This window comes from Helianthus annuus, chromosome 13, assembly GCF_002127325.2.
Source record: "Helianthus annuus cultivar XRQ/B chromosome 13, HanXRQr2.0-SUNRISE, whole genome shotgun sequence".
NCBI lineage: Eukaryota > Viridiplantae > Streptophyta > Magnoliopsida > Asterales > Asteraceae > Helianthus > Helianthus annuus.
Genome location: NC_035445.2, coordinates 24,178,030 through 24,201,875, shown reverse-complemented (window position 1 = coordinate 24,201,875; position 23,846 = coordinate 24,178,030). Strand labels below are relative to the sequence as shown.

The 23,846-nt window shown below is 38.1% G+C and overlaps 1 protein-coding gene across 1 annotated transcript; it reads left to right on the top strand.

Annotated features, from left to right (window-relative positions):
* Positions 1-16,571: 16,571 nt before the first annotated feature.
* Positions 16,572-21,570, top strand: LOC110897579 (beta-xylosidase/alpha-L-arabinofuranosidase 2). Its single transcript, XM_022144346.2, has 6 exons — positions 16,572-17,079; positions 17,326-17,613; positions 17,902-18,071; positions 18,152-18,249; positions 18,839-19,600; positions 20,926-21,570. Exons 1-6 carry the CDS (start codon positions 16,654-16,656, stop codon positions 21,489-21,491), a joined length of 2,310 nt encoding a protein of 769 aa, XP_022000038.1. The 5' UTR covers positions 16,572-16,653; the 3' UTR covers positions 21,492-21,570.
* Positions 21,571-23,846: the final 2,276 nt, after the last annotated feature.

The following is a 23,846-nucleotide window of genomic DNA, read 5'->3' as shown; positions in this document are numbered from 1 at the left end:
TCTTTATCTTCAGACCAGGGGTCATTCAGTGGTTCAATCAGGGGTTCTAAACTTTCTTCCAACAGTAGTTCACCAGCAACAGCAGTAACCACTGCTTTAGCAACTTCATCCACTGTTTCAGCACTTGTTTGCCCTTTATCAGCATCTAGCTCTTCTGAAATTGACTCTAATGCCATAAGACAAAATTCATCATTAGAAGCATCATTAGTAGCATAGAGTGCAAAATTTTTATCACCTAGCTCATCAGGTAAGCTGCTCCAGTCAACAAAGCCTTGGGTGAAAAAGGTTTGCTGATCTAGTTGAACCACTGCTGGTGGTGCAGCTTGTTGTGGTGCAACTGGTTGCACTTGTACCTGAGGTACAGGAGCCTGGACATACTGAATTTGAGGGACAGTGGTTTAAACATAATGCACAGGAACAGGGATTGCATAATGAGCAGTGTTTACATGTGCAGCAGGGATATAATGGGAATAGTGCATAGTGCTTTGGTTTTGAGGTCTAGGGTTTGAGCTAGGATGAGTAACTATTTGACCAGTGGTTTGACTCCTACATTCCCTAGCAAAGTGCCCTAGCCTATTGCACTTATAGCACTTGATTTTTGACTTATCCAACCCCACTTTTAAATTCCCATTTAACCCTGCGAATTTTCTCCCTGTTCTTTTATAAAATTTTCTTGTTCTTACACTAAGCAGAGCCAATTAGTGCAAAATGTCCATTTCTTCAAGATCAGTTGGATCAAAGTGCTGTAAGTCATTTAGTTCAAAGCTCAAGTTATCTGACATCTGGTTTTCACAATTAGCAGTAAAAGCATAATTTGCAGAGTAAGAATCAAAGTTGTTAAAGTTTACACCATCAGTTATGTCAATGTAATGATCATAACTCTGATCCTTACTACTGCTACCAGATTCTTCCTGACTAAAAAGAGTTGTGCTGCCAAATGAATAATCATCAGCAACTTTACCAGACTCTTGCAACTTCTTTTTCTGGTTTAACTCCCTTTCATAGGTCAGGAGTCTACCATGAAGTTGGGTCAGGGTCAGATCTTTGAACTCAGCAGAGTTTCTAGTTACAACGGCAATTGTATCCCATTTTTTAGGTAGTGATCTAAGGAACCTGCTATTTTGTGTAGAATTAGCAAATACAACCTTAACAAGCCTTAGCTCACTAATGAGACAACTGAATCGCTCAAACTGTTGAGTCAATGATTCACCCTTAATATGACAAAAGGTTTCATACTGCTGATTCAGAATTTCCCTGTTATTTTCAATTACTTCTTCAGTTCCCCCAAATTGTTCCTTAAGTGCATCCCGTAATTCCTTGGCACTGTTACAGTGTAACAGCCCAGCATAAATTTCATGGGTAATGCAGATGCAATGATGCTAAATGCTTTGGCATCGAGTTCGAACTTTTGAAAATCAGTTTCAATATAGTTTTCAGGTTTTTTAGGTTCGAACTTCTTTATATCCTCAACACTTGGCACCATGGTAACATGTGGTCCAAAAACAACAGATCTCCAACATCCTGTATTCTGTTGAGCAAGGATGTGACCCATCATTCTCTCCCAGATGTTGTATTCATTACGTTTAAGCATGGGTGGTTTGAAAAGTGAACCGATGTTATTCTTATCATCTTGTGATTGTGACGTAATCCTGGTTGTTTTACAGGCATTGATTAATCAACTTTGATGGTGATTAAACCTTGCTCTGTTTTTCAACAAAACAAATAACTATCAGTATCAACGATTGTGAGCTGAACTATTTATGTCAAAATGATTGTTAAATCAAATTTGATTGTCGTTGTTAGGATCTGAGTTTGGATTGATTGTGTTTTACGTTTGTTTTAAGATGAAAGATGAACAAGTAATGCAGCGGAATTAAGATGGAAGTAAACTTTGCACACAATCAAACAAGAGAATTGCTTTGAACACACACTTTCACAAAGAACCGAATGATTGAATTTATTTCAACTACGATTACAATGTATGCATGTAACAAACTCCCCCTCAGCCTGAGCTCACAGTGATTGTTCGTACAGGAAGAAAAGTGGTGAAGAGCTGATAGAACAGTACAGGGTACTGTTCTATTAATAGGCACGCCCAAACCACTGAAGCATCTTGGCTGACGTCACCATGAAAGTGACATCTAACCTCCTAACAAATTCTAACAACTGATCTAATACAAACACTGCTATGCTATCTATTGTTTTACAATACATTACATAATGAAAACTAAACTACTACTTTATCCTTCCACTGTTATGACTCCAGCAATACTTGTTTCCTTCAGCAGTGCTTGACCCATAGCAGTAGATTGATCAACAGGGCTTTAGTCTTCATTAGCCTTTAACTTGGACAGCAGATGTTGTAAAAGATCAGTGGATGGAGGTCATTAGATGTTGAAACCACTTTCAAGGGGAGAGACTTGTATACATAACTTCTGCTTATTTTGGATCCTCTGCTCTGATCCAGTTTTGGCTTTAATTATCTGTTCCTCTGATAGGGTTCAATCCCAACAACGCGAACCTGGTTGTTGACAACATTGATTTACCTATATTGCTACTTACTTTATTACCATTCAAGCAATTTATTTAACCTTTACTAACATCACCGCTATAAGCTCGTATGTATCCAAACGGGTCAAAATACTATTCGAGCATAATGCCAATATACTCATTTGAATGGGGTAAACACCATATTATATTCCTTGATCTATATAACCTACATCAACAGGTCAACAACCCATCACATATTAAATTCAACATTTATTCAACTATTAGTTATGATTACATACAATACATCCATTTCATGTATACACATGTAAATGTGTGGTGTAAGATCTACTTACATGATCATTCTTGTGATTGTAAATGTCACGACACCACCTTTCCTTCTATATATTTTTGTCATTCGTGAGTCACAACATGTACCACAAAAGGTTCACCAACATTTGTAGAATGTTGGTGCATATTTCGTACGTCTGCCACTATGTGAATAGCTAGATAGAGCGTGTGTTGAATATTGTATAGAATAGTATAAGTTGGACAGGTTTTAGTATTGTCAATGTCCGTCTGGACGGATGGACAAGTCCATCCGAACGATGGACAATAGAATAGTCCAAACCCCATCCGGTCGAATAGGTATTGATATTGTAAAGTCCATCCGGACGGATGGACACTAGCTCATTCGGACCGGATAGGCTGTTGCCTATAAATAGGGAGTTGGGGTTCCCATTTGGATAAGCTTTTGGATCCCAGAGGGGATATGCTGTCCAACTGGTCTCATGGTGCTGTAACTTGTCAAGATATGAATAGAGACCAGATTATAAGTGACTGCTCGGTGTCCTATCTATCTTCTACTCCTTTCTTAGTAATAATAACGAACCGAACCGAACATGTCGTATCGGGACCGAGGCTCCGTCAAACTCGCCGGTTCCTGGAATAGCAGTGGTATCAGAGCTACGGTACCGATTTAATCGATCTAACAGTCGATTAAATCACCCAAGCTCATCAATTTTGGGTTAAACGAGAGCTTTGACATTAAAACAGAAAATCATCAAAATAAAGGTCAATTCACGGATGGATTTTGGAATTGAAGCCATCAATCTGTTCGGAATTAATTCACGCACAATCCGGTGAAGTTTCATCATGAAATTCACACAAATAAAGATTTTGGATCGAAAAAACATGATTTGGAGTGTTCTTGAGTTGTTAGAACATTTTCACTCGGATGACCATCCGAGCGGATGATCATCCGGACCATGTCACTATCCTGGTCTTGAATGTTCATTTGTTTTTCATACGGATGACCATCCGAGCGAATGGTCATCCGGACAAGTAAACCCATCCGATCGGATGGTCATTCGACAACATGCCATTCGAATGGATCAATAAGGTGGTTAATTGTCAAGGTGATCCAAGATCAGTCCATCCGGATGAATGGACCTACTCCATTCGGACGGATGAACAAATGCCTAAAAAAGCCATTTTTTGATCGCAACGACGAGGAGAGTCTCCAGAAAAAATTTGGTGATTGAAAATTTTTTTTCGGGTTTTTAACTACCAAGCTGGGTTGTTCGGGACATCGTCTGGGGCTTCAGTGAATAGATTTGATGATGCGATGACGGATTATGGAATTTAGTGGGGTAGTCATGATATTCGTATAGAATGTTTATCATTCAGATTATCTGACTATTTATGGGCCAAAACGTAATATCCACAATGATGAAAACTGACGTTTTGAGGAAAATTGTCATATTTTCGGCATAGTCGAGTCTTTCACAGATAAAAGAGGACTGGATTGCTCAGTTTGAGGGGGAATTTAGTGATAAAGACGTCAGAATTTGGAAAAATGAGGGGGAATAAAAATTTTTAGATGTTCCAGCATTTTTGAAATTCGTGACGCGACAACAGTATTCGGGTAGTTTCGACTTCAGATTGTCAGGGGGAATGTGAATCTAATCGTGGGTGAAAGCTTCCGAGATCAAGATGATCCGAGGTGTTGATATCTGATTGTGGACGAATGCTTTGGAGATTGGATTACATTACCAGATGATTTGTTTTCCGATGAAGATTTGCCGATTGTGGAGAATATCGTTTACACGGATCTATCATTCTTACGGTGCGTTAACGTTGATCACGGTAAACGGGATATCAGATCTTTAGGGGAATTACTGATTTGAAGTTATTCAGTGGGGTGTTTGAAGATTCTATCATTTGCTGGTTGAGTTTTTTGTACATTCTTAGATCGAGCAAGCGGAATGCGAGATTGTGGTGCTAAAATGATATATCAAAAACTGAGCTCGGATGTGGTTAAAGCTGAAACAGAGGATGCTGCATTGACTAGTTTCAAGTTGGTGATTGTTCGTGAAGGTTGGAGTTTAGCAAATCAGAGGAGAGTCGTGAACTTTGCAAAAGACCTGAAAATTCATTTCATAGGGAATTAGTGCTTTACTCTGTCAAAGCAAACCTGAATCATCAATCAAGGGGGGAATCTATTGAAGATTTCAAGATGCCAGATTGAAGTTGCAGAATAATTGAAGATTGCAAAATATTCAAACACGACTCAAGGTTCTTAAAGTGTTAGTGACGGTTCGACAGTGACAGCCGAGGGGGAATCTGTTGGTGCATATTTTGTACGTCTGCCACTGTGCGAATAGCTAGATAGAGCGTGTGTTGAATATTGTATAGACTAGTATAAGTTGGACAACTTCTAGTATTGTCAAATTCCAACCGGACGGATGGACGATGGACAAGTCCATCCGAACGGATGGACAAGTCCATCCGAACGGATGGACAATAGAATAGTCCAAACCCCTTCCGGTCGAATATGTATTGATATTGTAAAGTCCATCCGGACAGATGGTCATCCGGACGGATGGACACTAGCTCATTCGGACCGGATAGGCTGTTGCCTATAAATAGGGAGTTGGGGTTCCCATTTGGACAAGCTTTTGGATCCCAGAGGGGACATGCTGTCCAATTGGTCTCATGGTGCTGTAACTTGTCAAGATATGAATAGAGACCAGATTATGAGTGACTGCTCGGTGTCGTATCTATCTTCTACTCCTTTCTTAGTAATAATAACGAACCGAACACGTCGTATCGGGACCGAGGCTCCGTCAAACTCGTCGGTTCCTGGAATAGCATAGAACCTTAACACAACATCATTTATCTTCTATCTTTTTAACCCACAATTCATCAACCTATCTTTTCATTGTGAACTTGGTTATAAACCTTTGGGATTAGTTGCAAGACATAGGATATATGCATGTTAACTTAGAACAACGTGAGGGAATGTAAGTTGCATTTACCTTTGCCCGTTGGATCCTTGATGCATTTTATCCCGTGATTATGTCTAGCTTAGTTGCATGCCAACATACAAAAATTTATGATACATAATACATAATGTATAACTAAATGCAACTCAAAGATTATTATCCTTTCATGATTATCTAACACACACTTTTATATACGTCAACAAATTCAATACAAATCATTGTCTATTAACCCACTTGTTTTGACCCCTTTACAATCCGTGTTAATTCAACATGATCATATATGAAATGTGGTAAACTCAAATAGCTTTTCAACCCTAAAAGAATCAGCTTAATTGAAACTTTCTATGATTTTATATGATCTTTAGAAAGTCAGAACAACAACTATATCTTCATTTCTTAGCAGCACTTTAACTTTCTGGATGGCTATTATGTTTAGTGATTTTGACTCATTTGCTGCTTGATTTTACTTCTCATGTTCAAAGACAAAACCTAAAAGGTTAAAATAGCTTTCTAACACAAAAAAAAAAAATAAAAATAAAAAAAATCACCTTAATTGAGTTAACTGTTGATTTTACATGAATATCCCAAAGCAGAGCAGTAACATACATTTAATTACGAAATTCAGCACACGTGTTCCTTATAATTCTCATCCAATACTCGTTTTTAAACATCCAAATATCATGGTTAAACCTTATATTACTCCTCCACATCAGGTTAAACACATTAAGGGAATATTCCATTTACCAAAGCAAAATAACCATATGCTAAACAAACACATTTACACCATTACTTCCTTCAATTCCAACTAGAGTATCACATTTCTTCATTGTGAATCCGCCCATGTATAATATGGTAAAAGAATGAAGGAGGAGACTGGGACATTTTTTTCATAATAAAAACCAACTACAAACTCCAACATAGATTAGTGAAACATTTTTTTAAAGTAAACTTCATTAAAACATACCTCCGACTCAAACGGGCAAAAAGCAACAAATTACAGCATACACAATGAATATTTACACCAATCCTCCCAACGAAGTGTTTTAAACGAAAACCTAATTTTTAACACCGAAAAACCCTTGGACTTGACTTCCACTAAGATATCCTGAGGCCCGCGTTTAATATTGTGAAAAACCACCTCATTCCTTCCTTTGCAAATGCACCAACATGTGATTATAATAAGGCCATGAATGATCTTCTTAGCTTTCTTACACAACTATGCGAAACCATGAGCTTCCATAAGATCTTCAAAAGTGAAAATGAAAAGGGATGAATGTTGCACCACGCACTAAAACCCACCCATAAACCTTTTGATAACATGCAAGCCGTAAAAATGTGTTCTATCGATTCCTCATGCTCCTCACAGACAGGGCACAACTCCGACATGATATTCACGTTTCTTCTCCTTAGATTCTTCCTTGTTGTTAAACGATCCAAGTAAACTCTGCAAGCCATGATATTACATTTAAGAGGGACCCATTTACTATTAAAGGCAATATTACATAACATTCTCCTACTCATTATGAGATTTATTTTTAGACACAATTTGTAATTATTCTTGTAATTATTCTCGTCCTTTTGACCAGCCTTTTACTTTGCCTTTGTTTTCTCATTTCCATTGTAAAGTCTTTTGTACAGGTCTATTTAAAGCCATTGTAATCATGTATTATAATCAAGCTTTTCTAAATAATATCAAAGCATTATATGGTATCAAGAGCCTACTAAGCTCAAACGAGTCTGTCCTTTTTTTCCTGGCTACCACTTCTGATAACTCAAACAAAAGTCTGTTCCTTTTTTTCCCTGGCTATCACCTCTGATCCCATGGCATCTCAGTCAATTGTCCAAATCAATGCTGCTACCCACTTCAACACCACCCTAACATCCAACAACTTCTCAGTGTGGTGAAAACAGGTCCAATCTACGTTAATTACAAGACCGACCCAACTTATAGCAAACTAAAACCTTTTGGTTGCTTATGCTACCCGTGGCTACGTCCATATGCAAAATCCAAACTTCACCCACGTTCGGAACCATGTATCTTCCTAGGGTACTCTCCATCCAAGTCGGCTTACAAATGTTACGATTACAAAAGTCGACGCTTGTATCACTCCCGACATGTGGAATTCATTGAGTCAACATTTCCACTAAAACCTTCCACCAACTGTCCCTCAAAACCTCCCAACAATATCACTATTGATGATTTTCTTGCTTTGTCAAAGTCCCACTCATCTACTACTATCCATGACACCCACACTAAATCCTCAAAACCCTCTACACCACCATTTTTCTCATCACATGTACCTCATGCCCCTTCTATTTCACCTATAGACCACCAGCCTCCTATTGGGCCAACAGGCTAAATCTACGAAACCTCATCCCTTTCCATCCCACTTGGTCCACTCCCACCATCAAACCACTCCTTACCAGGCCCAACACGTCTCCCCTCAGCCCAATCCAACCACACCCCCATCATCTCACTTAGACATCACACCCAACCTCCATACAGTTTCCCCTTCGCTTACACCTACCTCTCCCGACAACGTCCCAACCAACCCTCAATCTCCTACATCTAACTACACTCCCACCTCCTCTTCACCATCCTCGACCAATGAACCTATCACCCTCACACCCACTCCCACACCCTCCTCTCTACCTACTCGCACCCGTAAACCTAACCCAAAGTACTACAACTCCGCATTTGTTAACCACACCACTACCCATTCCATCCCTCCCAAACTTGAACCATCCACCTACCAACAAGCCTTAAAAGATCCGGAATGGCGGAAAGCTATGGATAATGAGTTCAATGCCCTACTAACAAACACCACATGGGAACTTGTTCCTCCCTCCCAACACAAACCTATCGGTTGCAAGTGGGTGTTTCATGTTAAATGACATCCTGATGGATCCATTGACAAATATAAAGCTCGTCTCATTGCCAAAGGCTTCCTTCAAGAATATGGTAAGGACTACTTTGATACGTTTAGTCCTGTTACTAAACCCGTTACAATCCGCACCATTCTTACCATTGCATTGTCCCAAAAATGGCCTATTCGACAACTTGACGTCAACAATGCCTTCTTACATGGCACTTTACATGAGGATGTTTACATGACTCAACCTCCAGGTTATGTGAATCCGGACCTTCCCCATCACCTTTGTCGCTTGAAAAAGTCTCTCTATGGACTCAAGCAAGCACCACGTGCATGGTACATGGAACTTACCTCATTTCTCCTTGAACTTGGCTTCCATAAGTCCTTCGTTGATCCATTTCTATTTATCTATAAAAAGGATGGCATTGTCTCATACTTTTTGGTTTATGTTGATGATATTGTTTTAACCGGCAGTGACGACGCCTTTGTTCAACATATCATTCATGCCATGTCCAAAAAGTTTTCCATCAAAGATCTAGGCATGCTCCACCACTTCCTTGGCATCGAGGTCATTTCTACCACTAACGGTTTGTTTCTATCCCAACATGCTCACATTCAAAACATTCTAACCAAGTTCAAAATGGAAGGTGCTAAACCAGTTGCCACACCCCTCAGCTCTACCAAACCACTCTCCCCAGTTGATGGCTCGTCTAGTGTTGATCCTACACCATACCGCCAATTGGTGGGTTCTTTACAGTACCTTGCCTTTACTCGACCAGATGTATCCTTTGCTGTCAATAAGTTGTCCCAATATATGCATGCGCCTACTCAACTCCATTGGCAAGCCTTAAAACGAGTTCTTCGTTATCTCAAAGGCACCATTCACCATGGTTTATTCCTCAACCGTACCTCACGCATTACTCTCACAACCTTCACTGATTCTGACTGGGGTGGAATCACTGATGGGGGTCGTTCCACAACTGCCTATATCATCTATCTTGGGTCTAACATCATCTCCTGGCGCTCGTTGCGTCAAAAATTTGTTTCTAGATCCTCCACTGAGGCGGAATATAAGGCATTAGCAAACAGTGCGGCTGAACTATCTTGGGTCCAGAATCTCTTATTGGAACTTGGTTTACACATATCTAAACCCCCTACATTACTCTGTGACAATGCGGGTGCCACTTATCTATGTGCCAACCCCGTATACCACTCACGCATGAAACATGTGGCACTTGACTATCATTTTGTTCGGGAAAAAATCACTGATGGTTCGTTGAAGGTCCTTCACATACACTCGGCCGATCAGTTGGCTGACATGCTCACCAAACCATTAGGACGGGGTCCGTTTCAGAACTTACGGTCCAAGATTGGAGTCTCCGATGGATCCTCCATCTTGCGGGGCATATTAAAGGCAATATTACATAACATTCTCCTACTCATTATGAGATTTATTTTTAGACACAATTTGTAATTATTCTTGTAATTATTCTCGTCCTTTTCACCAGCCTTTTACTTTGCCTTTGTTTTCTCATTTTCATTGTAAAGTCTTTTGTACAGGCCTATTTAAAGCCATTGTAATCATGTATTGTAATGAAGCTTTTCTAAATAATATCAAAGCATTATATTTACCACCAACACGAGTGAAACAATTAACGACCAACCAAACTACCCACTATGCTATTGACCCATGACAACCTAAATTAAAGCAAAAAGTAATACACTGCTACTTAAATAACTAATAGAAATACAAAAAATAAATAACAACTATTTAAAAAAAAACCATAACATGCCATGCATATTTTTCCATGCCCACGTGCAGTAGCTCTCATGATCGGACGGTGGGCGACTGCTCACCCTAGTTTACGCATAAAGCCATTGTAGGGATAATACATGAATTGGACTTTGGCGAACTGTTTAATGAAAAGTTTTTCCATGTTCACTCGCTAGATAAATGAACAAGATAATATAATGAATGAACACAAATGGAGGTTGTGTTCATTCATTTGTGTTCATGGATGTTCGAGAAAGCCTTTGTTAATTTACGTATGTTATGTTTGCTTGTTTATATTTGTTCATAAATGGGAGAAAGTGAGAGGGGGAAGGAAAGAGGCAACAAAAGTGTCGTAGGGCTATGTAGGAACCAAACGTTTGGTGAACCTTCGACAGAATGTTGTTTATGTTCGTTCGTTTAATTTATGAACATGGAATTACGTTCAACAAACTAAGTAATGGAGCAACGTTCATTCAATTGTGTTTGTGAACTTTCGATAATGTATGGGTTGATTTAGTGTTGTTTACTTATGTTAATTTGTTTATGTTTCAATAAGAATTTTATTTTAACCTTTTATTTTATTTAATATAATAGTTATTAAGTTTTTACATAACTTTGTTTATATGTAAACCTAACACAACTTTACAAATGAATATATGTGTGGAAGCAAATTTGATATTATCTAATAGCCAATCTATAACGGATCTGGTTGGAATGCAAAAAAATCCAAGTCCGTAGACCCGCGACCCAACCCGATTCAGATGGAGAAAACGTGGGTCAACTTATTTCAGTCGGCTCGTTGGAAGATTTTAGTAGTTACATGCATGATCACTCCATGCAACCCCACATCCCCACGTTTTGCTTAAAAAAAGTCTAGCACTTTATTTTAGTTTATTTCTTATGCTTTAGTTAATTGTACTTTTAGTTAATTGTACTTTTAGCTTAAAAGATAGTACTAGATTTGTTCGTGAGTAGTGGTAGGTTATCACCAGTTTCTTTTATTTTCTATATGTATTTCGTAAAGGACAATCTATGGAGGACAGTGTGTTTATGAATATTATTTTGGTTATATTATCTCATTGGATTTTGAGTTAATTGATCATTCCATTGCTAGTTTAAGTGTGGCAACTTAAATGGTGTTCTTTGGATCCTAAATTGATACTAGTGATGAATTTGTATCTAGTATTAACGGCTGCCCTATCGTGTGTTTGTGTGGTGTGTCTGTATCACAAACGGGCGTTAGATCTATCAGTTTCTAGCCGTTTATCATTTAATTTCAAAATACTATCCGTTACCATAATCGGGTGCTATCATTATCCCTTATAAATATAGTCACATTCTTGGCGATGTCCGGATCTTGGTAGTGATGAGCGGACGAGATTAAAATAAATCAAACAAGATTGATGGGGCGTCGATTTGTGGGTGACATCCAAGGGGGGGAGGGGAGTTCCGAACGGCTAGAAATTTCAAATTTAACTCCTTCAACGACTAGAAATTAAAGAAAAATCAAATTTCTAAATTTAAGCACTCTATATAAAACACTTAGTAATACTAATCCGCCCATCATGCATCAACACAATCAAATTTTAGAATCATGCATTGGGTAATCAACTAGCTAACCAATGGACACGTTCATTTTCTTTTGTTTATATTTGTCAAATATTAATGAAAGAACATACATGAAAACGAACACAAACACGTTCATTTTCTTTTCTGTATTCGTGTTCATTCATTTGTGCAATTAATGTTAAACAAATGAAAATAAACAAATCTCGTACCCGAACTCTTGGCTTTGAAGGGAAAAAGCAATTTGGATTTATTGAGAACGAAGATAAGTTTGTGTTTACATTTTACTTAAAAGCTAGTGAGAGCATAGTTGTTTTCATGACCTTGGGTGTAGAAGATGTACTATTAATTGGAAACGACATTCCCGCCTTAACAAATACTAAGTCTTGTCTTGGGAAGTGTTTCGTAATGAATGAAGGGTCTTAGGCTACTCGGTATGGGGACCTCCCCGCGACGTCTTGGTCTGGCGCCGCTGGGCACACCGTCGCCCCCCCTCCCTCCCGTCCTGTCGCCAACGTCCGAGTTCCGACATTTAGGACGCGCACAAGATGACAAAATAGTGTGGGGACCGATGTGCTTTTTGACCGTTTGAAAAAAAAAATTAAATTCAGAATTTAAATTATTTAAAAACTAACGGTCATAATTCCAAAAACACCCCATTTCACTTCCATTTTTATAAATACTCACCTATTTAACCCTTTTTTCATAACTTTTCACTCTCTACCAACCCATTCTCTCTCACATTTTATTACCACTCTTCCCTTTTTATAAAAACTCTTCATATTTTGTACCATTTTTTACCCGCTACCACCCCATCTCTCGCTAAAAAATTATCATGGCTTCACCCGTTTCTTCCATTTCTTCAATTTCTTCTATGTCTTCATCGTCTTCGTCTGCGTGGTATTCATCATCTTCAGAAGAGGATGCTATTATGCACAACATGATTATGAACGCGGCTCAGGTGTTCATGGCGGCTGATGAAGGGTCGTCCCAACGGCTAACTAGACGAGCAAAATATAACCGAGACCAAGAAGGTATTTTACTTTTTTTTCCTTATGTTTTATATAGATTTGAAATTGTATTTTATAATTAGTTTCATTTATGTTTTGTTTTAAATTTATAGTCGGCCACGATAAACTAGTAGCCGATTATTTTGCCGACGAACCCGTGTACCCAGCCGAGATTTTTCGACGTCGTTTCCGCATGAGTCGTCCACTGTTTTTACGTATTGCAGGTGACATGGCCCAGTCTGATCCGTTTTTTACATTGCGAAACGACGCTAGGGGGCAAAGGGGTTTCAGTAATTTACAAAAATGTACGTCGGCCATTCGCCAACTTGCGTACGGTTACGCACCCGATGCATTAGACGAGTACATTAGGATGTCTGAAAGAACCGCACGTCGATGTTTGCACAAGTTTTGCCAATGGATTGTCAAATTGTATAGCAAGCGATACCTGCGGAAACCGAACGCAAACGGCGTTCAAAAATTATATCAAGCACACGAACAGAGACATGGTTTCCCAGGAATGCTCGGGAGCATTGATTGCATGCACTGGCAGTGGCAGAACTGCCCAGTTGCATGGCAAGGTCAGTATACTAGGGGAGATCAGGGACATCCGACTATCATTCTAGAGGCTGTTGCGTCACAGGATCTCTGGATATGGCATGCTTTTTTTGGTCTACCCGGTTCGCTCAATGACCTTAACATCATATACCAGTCACAGATTTTTGATGATGTAGTGGCGGGTACAGGTCCAGACACAAGCTTTACGGTTTCAGGGGTGGAGTACAGGCGATGTTACTACCTAGCCGATGAGATTTACCCAACGTACTCGACAATCGTTAAAACTATCCCGCACCCGACAGACGAGAAAAGAAAAAAGTTTGCGAAGTTTCAAGAGGGTGCGAGAAAAGATATTGAACGGGCTTTTGGTGTTCTACAAAAAAAATGGCACATCATTTCACATCCAGCACGTTCGCAAACACCAAGGAGGTTACGACACATTATGTACGCTTGTATCATCCTTCATAACATGATCATTGAAGATGAAGGGAGAGCGATATGCGAGTACGACGAAAACGTGTCTACTGGAAATTCTGTTCCAGTTAGTGAGGAACAACAAGATTTGAACGCCTTCGCTCTACGTAACGAGTACACACATCACAACCTACAAGCGGACTTGGTGGAGTACATTTGGAACAACGCTCCCAACGAATCCGGCCACGACATGGAAGACGATGACTAGTAGCTTATTTTAATATATTAGGATATTTATAAGTTTTTTTTTTAACTTTATTTTTTTTAAGTTTATGTTTTTTTTTTAATTTATTTTTTTAAGTTTAAATTTTTTTTAAGTTTATGTAATGTTTTTTAATATTAATGAAAATATTTTGTTACTTTATTTGTTAAATATTAAAAAAATGTTGAAGATTAAAAAAAAAACATAAAAGTGGTGGAGGACTATGACTAGGACCATCCTCCCATGCCCTCTAGTTTTGGAGGATGATCCATCCTTGGGAGGACTATGACGTGTCGCCTACGTGGCGGATCATCCTCCAAGGATGGTCCATCACCATACCTTGTAGTCTTAGTGAAGAAATTAACAATGGATTGGTGGTCCGTTGAAAAGGGCAAAAACCTTTAAACACCTTGAGAGAGAGATGTCTTGGATTCAAGTCCCATAGATGACATGGAATAAAAGAAATTTGCCGTTAAAAAATAATAATAATAATAATAATCAACAGAAATTTTTCAAAGTGGTTTGTTGGCTTAATTCAAAGTGTATATAACGTTTTTCAGTGCAAGATTCCAAATGTGATTTCTTGCCCATGGTACATAGTACCTGTTAGTAAGGCTTAGTGTCCTAGTATGGATGAAAAGATTAAAATGATGAAGCAAATTACATATGCTTCGGCAATTGGATCTATTACATACGTCATGTTATGATTAGACATGACGTGTCATATGCTTTAAGCATAACGGCATATGCTTTAAGCATAACGGCCTGATATGAACAAAATCCTAGATAATGCCATTGGATTAATATAAAGAGTATCCTCAAGTATCTATAGAGGATTAAGGATGTGTTCTTGATATATGGATGCGTCGAAGAGGAATGATCAGGGTTGCGACGACGGTGGTCGGGGTAGTTGTGGAGGTCGGGAAGGGGGAAGGTTGTGGCATTCGTTAGGTTGGGAGTGGCGATGGTGGAGGTAGAGGCTGTTATGGTAGCGACTGGCATATGGTTGCAGTGGCGCAGGTTAGAAGGGGCCGCGCGGGGCCCCCAAACTTTCCACTCAGTAGTGTTATATATGTAGCTTTCGTATAGAAATTTTTTGGTATATATGTTTTCGACACCCCGGTTCTATAGAAATTTTTTGATATATACATTTTCGACCCCTCATCGGAAATCTCAAGCTTCGTCACTGTGTGGTTGTGGTGACGGTGCCTAAGGCAACAAGGGTGTCGATGTGTGGGGGTGGCGTTATCGACAATGGTGCAAGGTAGGTAGTGGTAGTCCAATTCCTTTATGATGGTCCAATCACCAAATTCTTTGATAAATTTCAATTTCTATGAATTCCAAATCCTTTTTGTAAACTTTTGGTAAGTTTTTTTGATTTTTTAGATTTTTTTAATTTTGTTTTTTTTTTAATTTTTTGGATTTATTATTTTTTTTATTTTTAGAATTTTTTTGATTTTTTTTTATTTTTAGACTTTTTTTTATTTTTTAGATTTTATTTTTATTTTTTAGAATTTTTTGGATTTTTTTTGGATTTTTTTCAGATTTTTTTTATTTTTTATTATTTTTTATTATTTTTTTGATTTTTTAGAATTTTTTTGATTTTTCTGATTTTTTATTATTTTTTATTATTTATAATTTTTTTATTATTTTCAAAATTTTTATTATTTGTGAAGCCAACGTCTACGAACGCTCGAATATGATGAAGAATCTGTCTGTAATGCTCTTTTTTGAGTTACCCATTTACCAAACGTAATACCCGTCCTGACCCATAAATTATTTTAAATAGATATCATACAAAGTATACTGACCATCCTTAATTATTTCTTAACCCATCATGATACATCTTTATTTTTAAAATAACCCAAAATAACTAAAAAAAAAAAAAAAAAAAAAACCCAAATAGATCTTTATTGCCAGGCCTACTTTTAACTCTATATTCGGTTCTTTCAAATTACAATTTCTTTAATTAATTCCATTTCTTTAAAAAAAATGTGAATTAAACGCACTTAAAATATAATTAAACAAGATATATATTGTATTAATAATAACGTTAAAATTTACTAGTTTTAGTTATAAATTCATTGGCATTTCATTTCAACGTGCCACAAAAAAAAAAAAAACTTCCTATATTTTTGAACTTGAAACAAGTCTTCCACACGAATTAGTCAGACCCTAACCCATATTAATTGGAAAATAATAGGCATTCAAATCTCTAACCACAATCCAAGTAAGTAATAACAACCACACACCATCACCCTGCTCGGTAACATAACAACCTTAATGAGAAAATAAAGTCTTATAATTCAAGATATTCCATAATCATTGACACTGTGAACACTAGTTTACAACCATTATATGTATGTAAATCACATTTTCAATCTTCAAATCCATCAATTTGATCATTCTTTCATCAACATTATTAATGGCATTTCAAACCAGATCACCACACTCTCCTCTTCTACCCATAATGCTCTTCATATGCCTGTCATTCACAACTGCGGTGCCTTCGCCTTACGCCCCTAGTTACGCCTGCGACACGCATAAAAACCCGAGCTTGAAGAAGTACGCATTTTGTAATACTAAACTCGATATCAAAACGCGAGTGAAAGATTTGGTAAAAAGGCTGACATTGCAAGAAAAGGCTGGGAGTATAGTGAGCATGACCGATAGCATCCCTCGCCTTGGGATACCATCGTACGGGTGGTGGTCAGAGGCGTTACATGGTGTTTCGGACACCGGACCATCCACCTGGTTTAACGCGAGTGTGATCCCTGGAGCCACTAGTTTCCCACAAGTCATTCTCACTGCAGCCTCATTCAATGAATCTTTATTCTATTCCATTGGAAAGGTACATGTGACTAAGGGGGTGTTATGCTAGGGGCGGAACCAAAGGGGGTCCCAGAGGTCTGCTGTCACTAGAATTTGTTGTATTTTTATATATAAAATCTAAATTTTTCCTTAGAAAAATATGAGTTGGATTAAGTAGTTGTAGCTCTTACTAAAAAGTTCTGGTTTCGCCAATATGTTTTTGTTTAGTATTTAGTTCTACAATGTTTGATTTGAGTTTTGAATAATTAGGTTTGTGTATACATAGGTTGTTTCTACCGAGGCGAGAGCTATGTACAACACGGGTGTTGCCGGACTAACGTTTTGGTCACCAAATGTAAACATCTTTCGAGATCCTAGATGGGGACGAGGTCAAGAAACACCAGGAGAAGATCCGGTCCTAACGAGTAGATACGGATCAAGATATGTTAGAGGTCTACAAGAAAGAGAGGATGGCGATAAGGAACGACTCAAAGTCGGAGCTTGTTGCAAACATTACACCGCTTATGATCTTGATAACTGGACTAGCGTCGACCGATTTCATTTCAATGCAATCGTATGGTTATTTTTCATAATCTTTTTTAGAATTAGGTTGTTTTGAAATTGCATATGAGAATTAAGGTATTTTTCATTTGTGTTTGTCGCTATATTAGATAGCGACTTTAGTCAATTGTTCAATTATTTTTTTTATGAAGTCGCTATCTGAGATATATAGCAACATTACATGACAAGCAAAAGCTGACATCATCTCAGATAGCGACTTCAACAGCAAAATAAAATAAAAATGTAACCTTACTATTATTTTTAATGAATTATAACAATAAAAGGTTTTGAGTTATTGAAGGTAACAAAGCAAGATTTGGAAGATACATATAACCCTCCATTTAAAAGTTGTGTTTTGGACGGAAATGTTGCAAGTGTTATGTGTTCTTACAATCAAGTTAACGGCAAACCAACTTGTGGTGATAAAGAGCTTTTACTAGATACGGTTCGCGGCGAATGGAAGTTAAATGGGTAAGCTTTCGATCGTGATTCATGGTTTGTATCATGCACGCACTTTACAAGTATGTAACATGTCTCTTTCGGTACTATAGGTACATTAGTTCCGACTGTGATTCGGTAGAAGTCATGTTCCGAAACCAGAAATATGCTAAAACACCAGAGGAAGCTACAGCAGATGCGTTAAATGCAGGTTATACCTTAATTATAAGACGCTTTTTCTCCGTTTATATCTTAGCAATAGGAATGACAATGGAACGGGTTTGGGAACAGGTAATCAAAGTCCCATACTCCATTTTAAAGTTTTGTCCCATACCCCCGATCCAATACGTACCCACCAGGTGTGGGCATCGGATTTGCAAGTGCATTTTTTTTCTTACCTTTCTATTTTTTATATAATTTTATGTTTTTATAACTAATGAATTAGATACATATCATCAATATCCAAAATATATAAATTTCATGATCGTATAAATCTCAAAAGATAAATTCATGCTTCATAATGTATCATAAATCATAACTAATAACATTAAATACATATCACAAATATAAAGTTTATTTTTTATATAATGAGGCTACTAGAATGACACATTACTAGTTAAACAAGGGTAAAGAAAATCAATTTTTTTGGTATATGGTTTAGATAAACGGGTATATGATTTCGGTAACCGGGGTATTACCTAATACCATACCCATACCCGCCGAGGATGTTTCAGGTTTCCGGTAATCCCATTAGGTTCTGTTTTTTGCAACCGTACTAAGTGTTCTGTCGACGATTGCAGGGTTGGATCTCAACTGTGGGGACTCACTAAAGAATTTCAGCGCATCAGCGGTCAAGAAGGGTCTAGTGAAACAGTCGGTAGTTGATCGCGCTGTCACGAACAGTTTCACAACGCTTATGAGGCTCGGGTTTTTCGATGGTAACCCAAGCAAGCAATTTTATGGGAAGCTAGGCAAGAAAGATGTGTGTACGCCTGCTCATCAGGATCTAGCACGTGAAGCCGCTAGACAAGGGATTGTGTTGCTTAAAAACAGTGTCAGATCGTTACCACTTCGTAAACATTCGATCAAAACGCTAGCTGTAATCGGGCCTAATGCGAATGCCACTAGAGCTATGATTGGCAACTATGCAGGAGTTCCATGTAAATACACATCTCCTCTAAAGGGGCTTTCGGATTATGTTAAAACCGTGTACGAAGAAGGTTGTGACGTGACTTGTAACTCGAACGCGATGTTTGGAAAGGCGAAGGATGCAGCCGCTAAGGCAGATGCGGTTGTTCTAGTTGTGGGTTCCGATCTTTCGATAGAGGCGGAGGCTCATGATAGGACCAAAATCTATCTTCCTGGACAACAAAATCTTCTTGTTTCCGAGGTCGCTAAAGCCGCTAAAGGACCTGTGATTCTTGTTATAATGTCGGGTGGCGGAATGGATGTCGAGTTCGCGAAAAGTGACCCGAAAATCACTAGCATTTTATGGGTTGGGGTTCCGGGTCAAGAAGGTGGTGGCGCTTTAGCTGATGTCGTTTTCGGTCGTCATAATCCAAGTAAGTTTTATTAATCTGGATTTTAAGCAGTGTTTTCAGAACCGGACTAATCGGTCAAACCAGTAACGAGACACTAACGTGTCCAGTTGTATGTGTTTGAACGGCTTTCTTTTAAACTGATCGGACCGGATTTCAGGGTTTTTTTTTTTTAATTTTTTCGTTCAAAAATTGTTACTTAATGATATATTTACTGCTTCAACTCTATTATATATATATTGTTGACGAGTGCTGATGAATAGTAACTTTACTTTTATATTAATATATAGTTTTTTATTATTTTATTATTTAATATATTATAATAGTTTCTTATTGTACTTACTTTTAATAAATTATTTTTAATTTTTTCCTTTTTTAAAAAAATATATATTTCCTTTACCATCTTTAATAATTTTTTCTTTTTTTAAACATGTATTAATTTATCAATTAATTTGATATTTCTTTAATAATTTACGTTAAAATTTTTTTCTAAAAACTTAAGTATATAGTTGTGCTTAAATTTTTTTCCTGACATTCTGTTATAAGTTTTGTTAAAAACGAAGTTGTACTCAAAATAAAGTATTTATTTGGTATCATAAAACAGTACGATAATAAACTAAATCGTTCTATTGGTTTGGCTTTCTAAACAACATACTTTATTTTCAAATCACGTTTGTTTTACATTATCATTTAATTAGTTTCGCCGCAACGCGTGACGTAAAAAATCTAGTTTTATTTATTTCAGAATTCGTACTTCACTAATATTGCAAATCTAACACAAAAAAAATAACAAAACAAAGTATTGTTGTATTTTATTTAAAACTTTTTATATATTTATATGTTTAAATTTGAATTAGTTATGACACCATTCGGTTTTTGAATCCAGTCAGTAAACTAGCAAGACAAGCAGTCCGATTATGAAAGGGTCTACATATTCACACACCCAAGTGCCTATTCACACACCCTCATATACGTCTCGTATAAGTCTATATACGTTGCGTATAACCTTTTTCAATTTCCAAGAGAATCTCTTTGATTATGTCATATTTTGTCTTATATGCCCCATATATGCCTCGTATAGGCCTATACGGGCTGTATATACGAGACCGATACAAGGGGTCTTATAAGCCACGTATAGGTCTGTACGCGAAGTACAGGAGCAACCAAACCAGAACTGACATGAGTTAGGCACCGAGTTTGATGTAACCCTATACGCCTCGTATAGGCATATACGGGCATATACGAGGCAGAGAGTGTGCAAATAGGCAGATAGGACGTGTGGATAGTTTGAGCATTATGAAAACACTGATTATTAAACGCATTCACAATATGATTTCGTACATTTTCAGGTGGACGATTACCAATGACATGGTATCCGGGATCATACACAGACTTGGTGCCAATGACCAACACCTTGATGCGACCCAACCCAAAAATGGGTCTACCGGGCCAAACCTACAGGTTCTATACAGGCAAAACTGTTTTTCCATTCGGGTTTGGGCTAAGCTACACTTCATACGTTTACAAAGACATTAAAGCACCCAAACACGTATCGATCCCATTGCACCGAGCTCACCCTTGCCGCTCATCGAAGTGCAACGACATAGATGCAGCCGTTTGCCATAACCTGCATTTTGATGTAGATGTCACGGTAACCAACATGGGAAAGAAGTCCGGAAGCCACACGGTGATGCTGTTCTCGTCTCCACCGATGATCTACAACGCGCCACAGAAGGAGTTGATCGATTTCAAGAAGGTGTGGTTGGCGCCATGGCAGCGGACTGTGGTGAGGTTTAGAGTGGATGTGTGCAAGAGTTTGAGTGTAGCTGATGAAAATGGTATCAGGAAAGTTGCATTGGGTCCATATGTTCTTCAGTTGGGTGACCTCAAACACAATGTGAGTTTAAAGGTGTGAAGTGGGTGAGTTGTTTTATCCATTCGTTGGTTTAATTTTGCAAGAATTAGGGTTCATAATTGTATGTAGTTGGTTTATTGGAGAGATGATCATGTGTTTTTGTTCAAATTCAATACGGTTATGAAATAATTAATGAAAATAGCATTCATTATCATTGTTATTTTAGTATTATCATTATCAATTATCAATCTATATCTTTTTTTTAACGGCCAATGAAAGTTCTTTATTAATCAAAGGGCCAACAACGAGTTAGCCCACCCCAATTACATACACCAATTAAAAAGTCAATCTAAACACATTTCCTTGATATATCAAAATTACACCACTCTTCCCACGTTATTTCTTTCAATGTTGAACGGCTTGCAATCCATAGGAAACTTAGATGTTTGATTTCGTTCGTCATTTGATCCCAGTTTATTTGTTTGTCGTTGAAAACCAAATCATTTCTGATTCGTCAAATTACCCAAAGCGACACTTGCATGATTGCATACACTAATTTCCTCCACTTTACACTTCCTCGAACGTGTTTGTGCCAATCCAACAGATTCTTTGCTCTAAAAGCATAAATACTTGATACCTTACACCAATGAGATACAAAATTCCACACGTGTTGTGCCACCTCACAACTCACAAACAAATGATCCATTCTTCCTGTTGATCACAGAGTTTGCATCGGATTTGACCGGTAATAACATTTCTATGGGCTAACGCAACAAGTGTTGGCAACCTATCCAAGGATATTCTCCACGCTAAAAAATTGACCTTGGTTGGGTTCCAATTATTCCATACGAAGTCATTTCCCAAGTTGGTAAATCTTGCATTTTGCAAACTATTTTTAAGACTTTTGACCGAAAATGTACCTGAATCATCAAGTTCCCATCTCCACTGATCTTCACTGTGACCCCTAGCCGCCGCAAACAGGTCTTCGGTCTATTTCTGTACAGCTTCCACTTCTTCCGAAATCGCCGGCTGCCGCACCCAGCAGAAATTCAGAACTATCATGTCGTTCAACACCTTTACACGGTCCGCTACCACTGCGTTTTTGGATCTTTCTTGCTCGAACAGCCCTGGGTACCTACTTTGTAGCGTTCCACCTTCTATCCACCTTTCCTTCCAGAAAGAAAGTGAGTCTCCCACTCCCGGTATAGCCCGGAAACAGTTCGACAGATTTATTCCATACTTTTCCATATCTCTTGACATTTTAATAACTTGCTTTCACGGCCCAGCTATTGTTATCTTCCCAGGTATCGGATTCCACAATCTTTCACTATGGTGAATACTCCAAATAACCCTTCACCACAAGCTCTCAGAATCCGTCTTGAACCTCCACCACCATTTGGCAAGCATAGCAAGATTCGCGTCCTTAAGGGACCCGACACCAACCCCTCCTAACTCTTTTGAAGTCATGACATTATCCCAAGCTACCAAACTCATTTTTCCCCTTTCCGGTGTTATTCCCCAAAGAAACTACCGCCGTAATCTTTCAAGTTGATCGATTACTTGTGAAGGAGCCCTATACAATGAAAAATAATATGTCGGAAGTGCATTAAGCACCGATTTGATTAAGGTCAATCTACCACCGAATGATAATATTTTTGCCTTCCAAATAGCTAACTTTTCTTGAACACGTCTACCACCGGCTGCCAATTCTTAACCAAATTCATATTTGCACCCACTTGAAGTCCCAAATGTTTGAAAGGGAAGCACCCTACCTTACACCCCAATGTGTTTGCCATGTTTTGTATACTCTCATCGCTCACATTCACCCCAAACACACTACTTTTTACGAGATTCGCCCGAAGCCCCGACGCTAGGAAAAAACATCGTAATATTCTCCTTAGGTTGTGCACACTAGATGTCGACCATTTCCCAATAAAAATAACATCATCTGCATACAGAAAATGAGAAATAACCGAACCTTAATCTACGAATCGAACTCCTTCATAGAGGCCAAGTGTACACGCCTTCTTCATCAAACCTGTCAACGCTTCCATTGCAATGATGAACAGAAACGGGGACATAGGGTCTCCTTTCCTCAATCCCCTATAGCACGCAAATTCCTATGTTGGTGACCCATTCACTAATACTGACGCTCTAGCATTTTTAACCGTGGCCATAACCCATTTTGTATACACCAGAGGAAATTTCATTTGCTCCATAATGGTTTCCAAAAATCCCCAATTTAGCGAGTCATATGCCTTTTCAATATCTGCTTTAAATATGAAACCCTCCTTTTTCTTTGACCTCATCCACGGAATTAACTCGTTCAAAATCAAAGGCCCACCCAATATGCTCCTATTATCTAAAAATGCAGTTTGTTCCTCCGAAATTAGCTTATTTATAACCAATTTCATT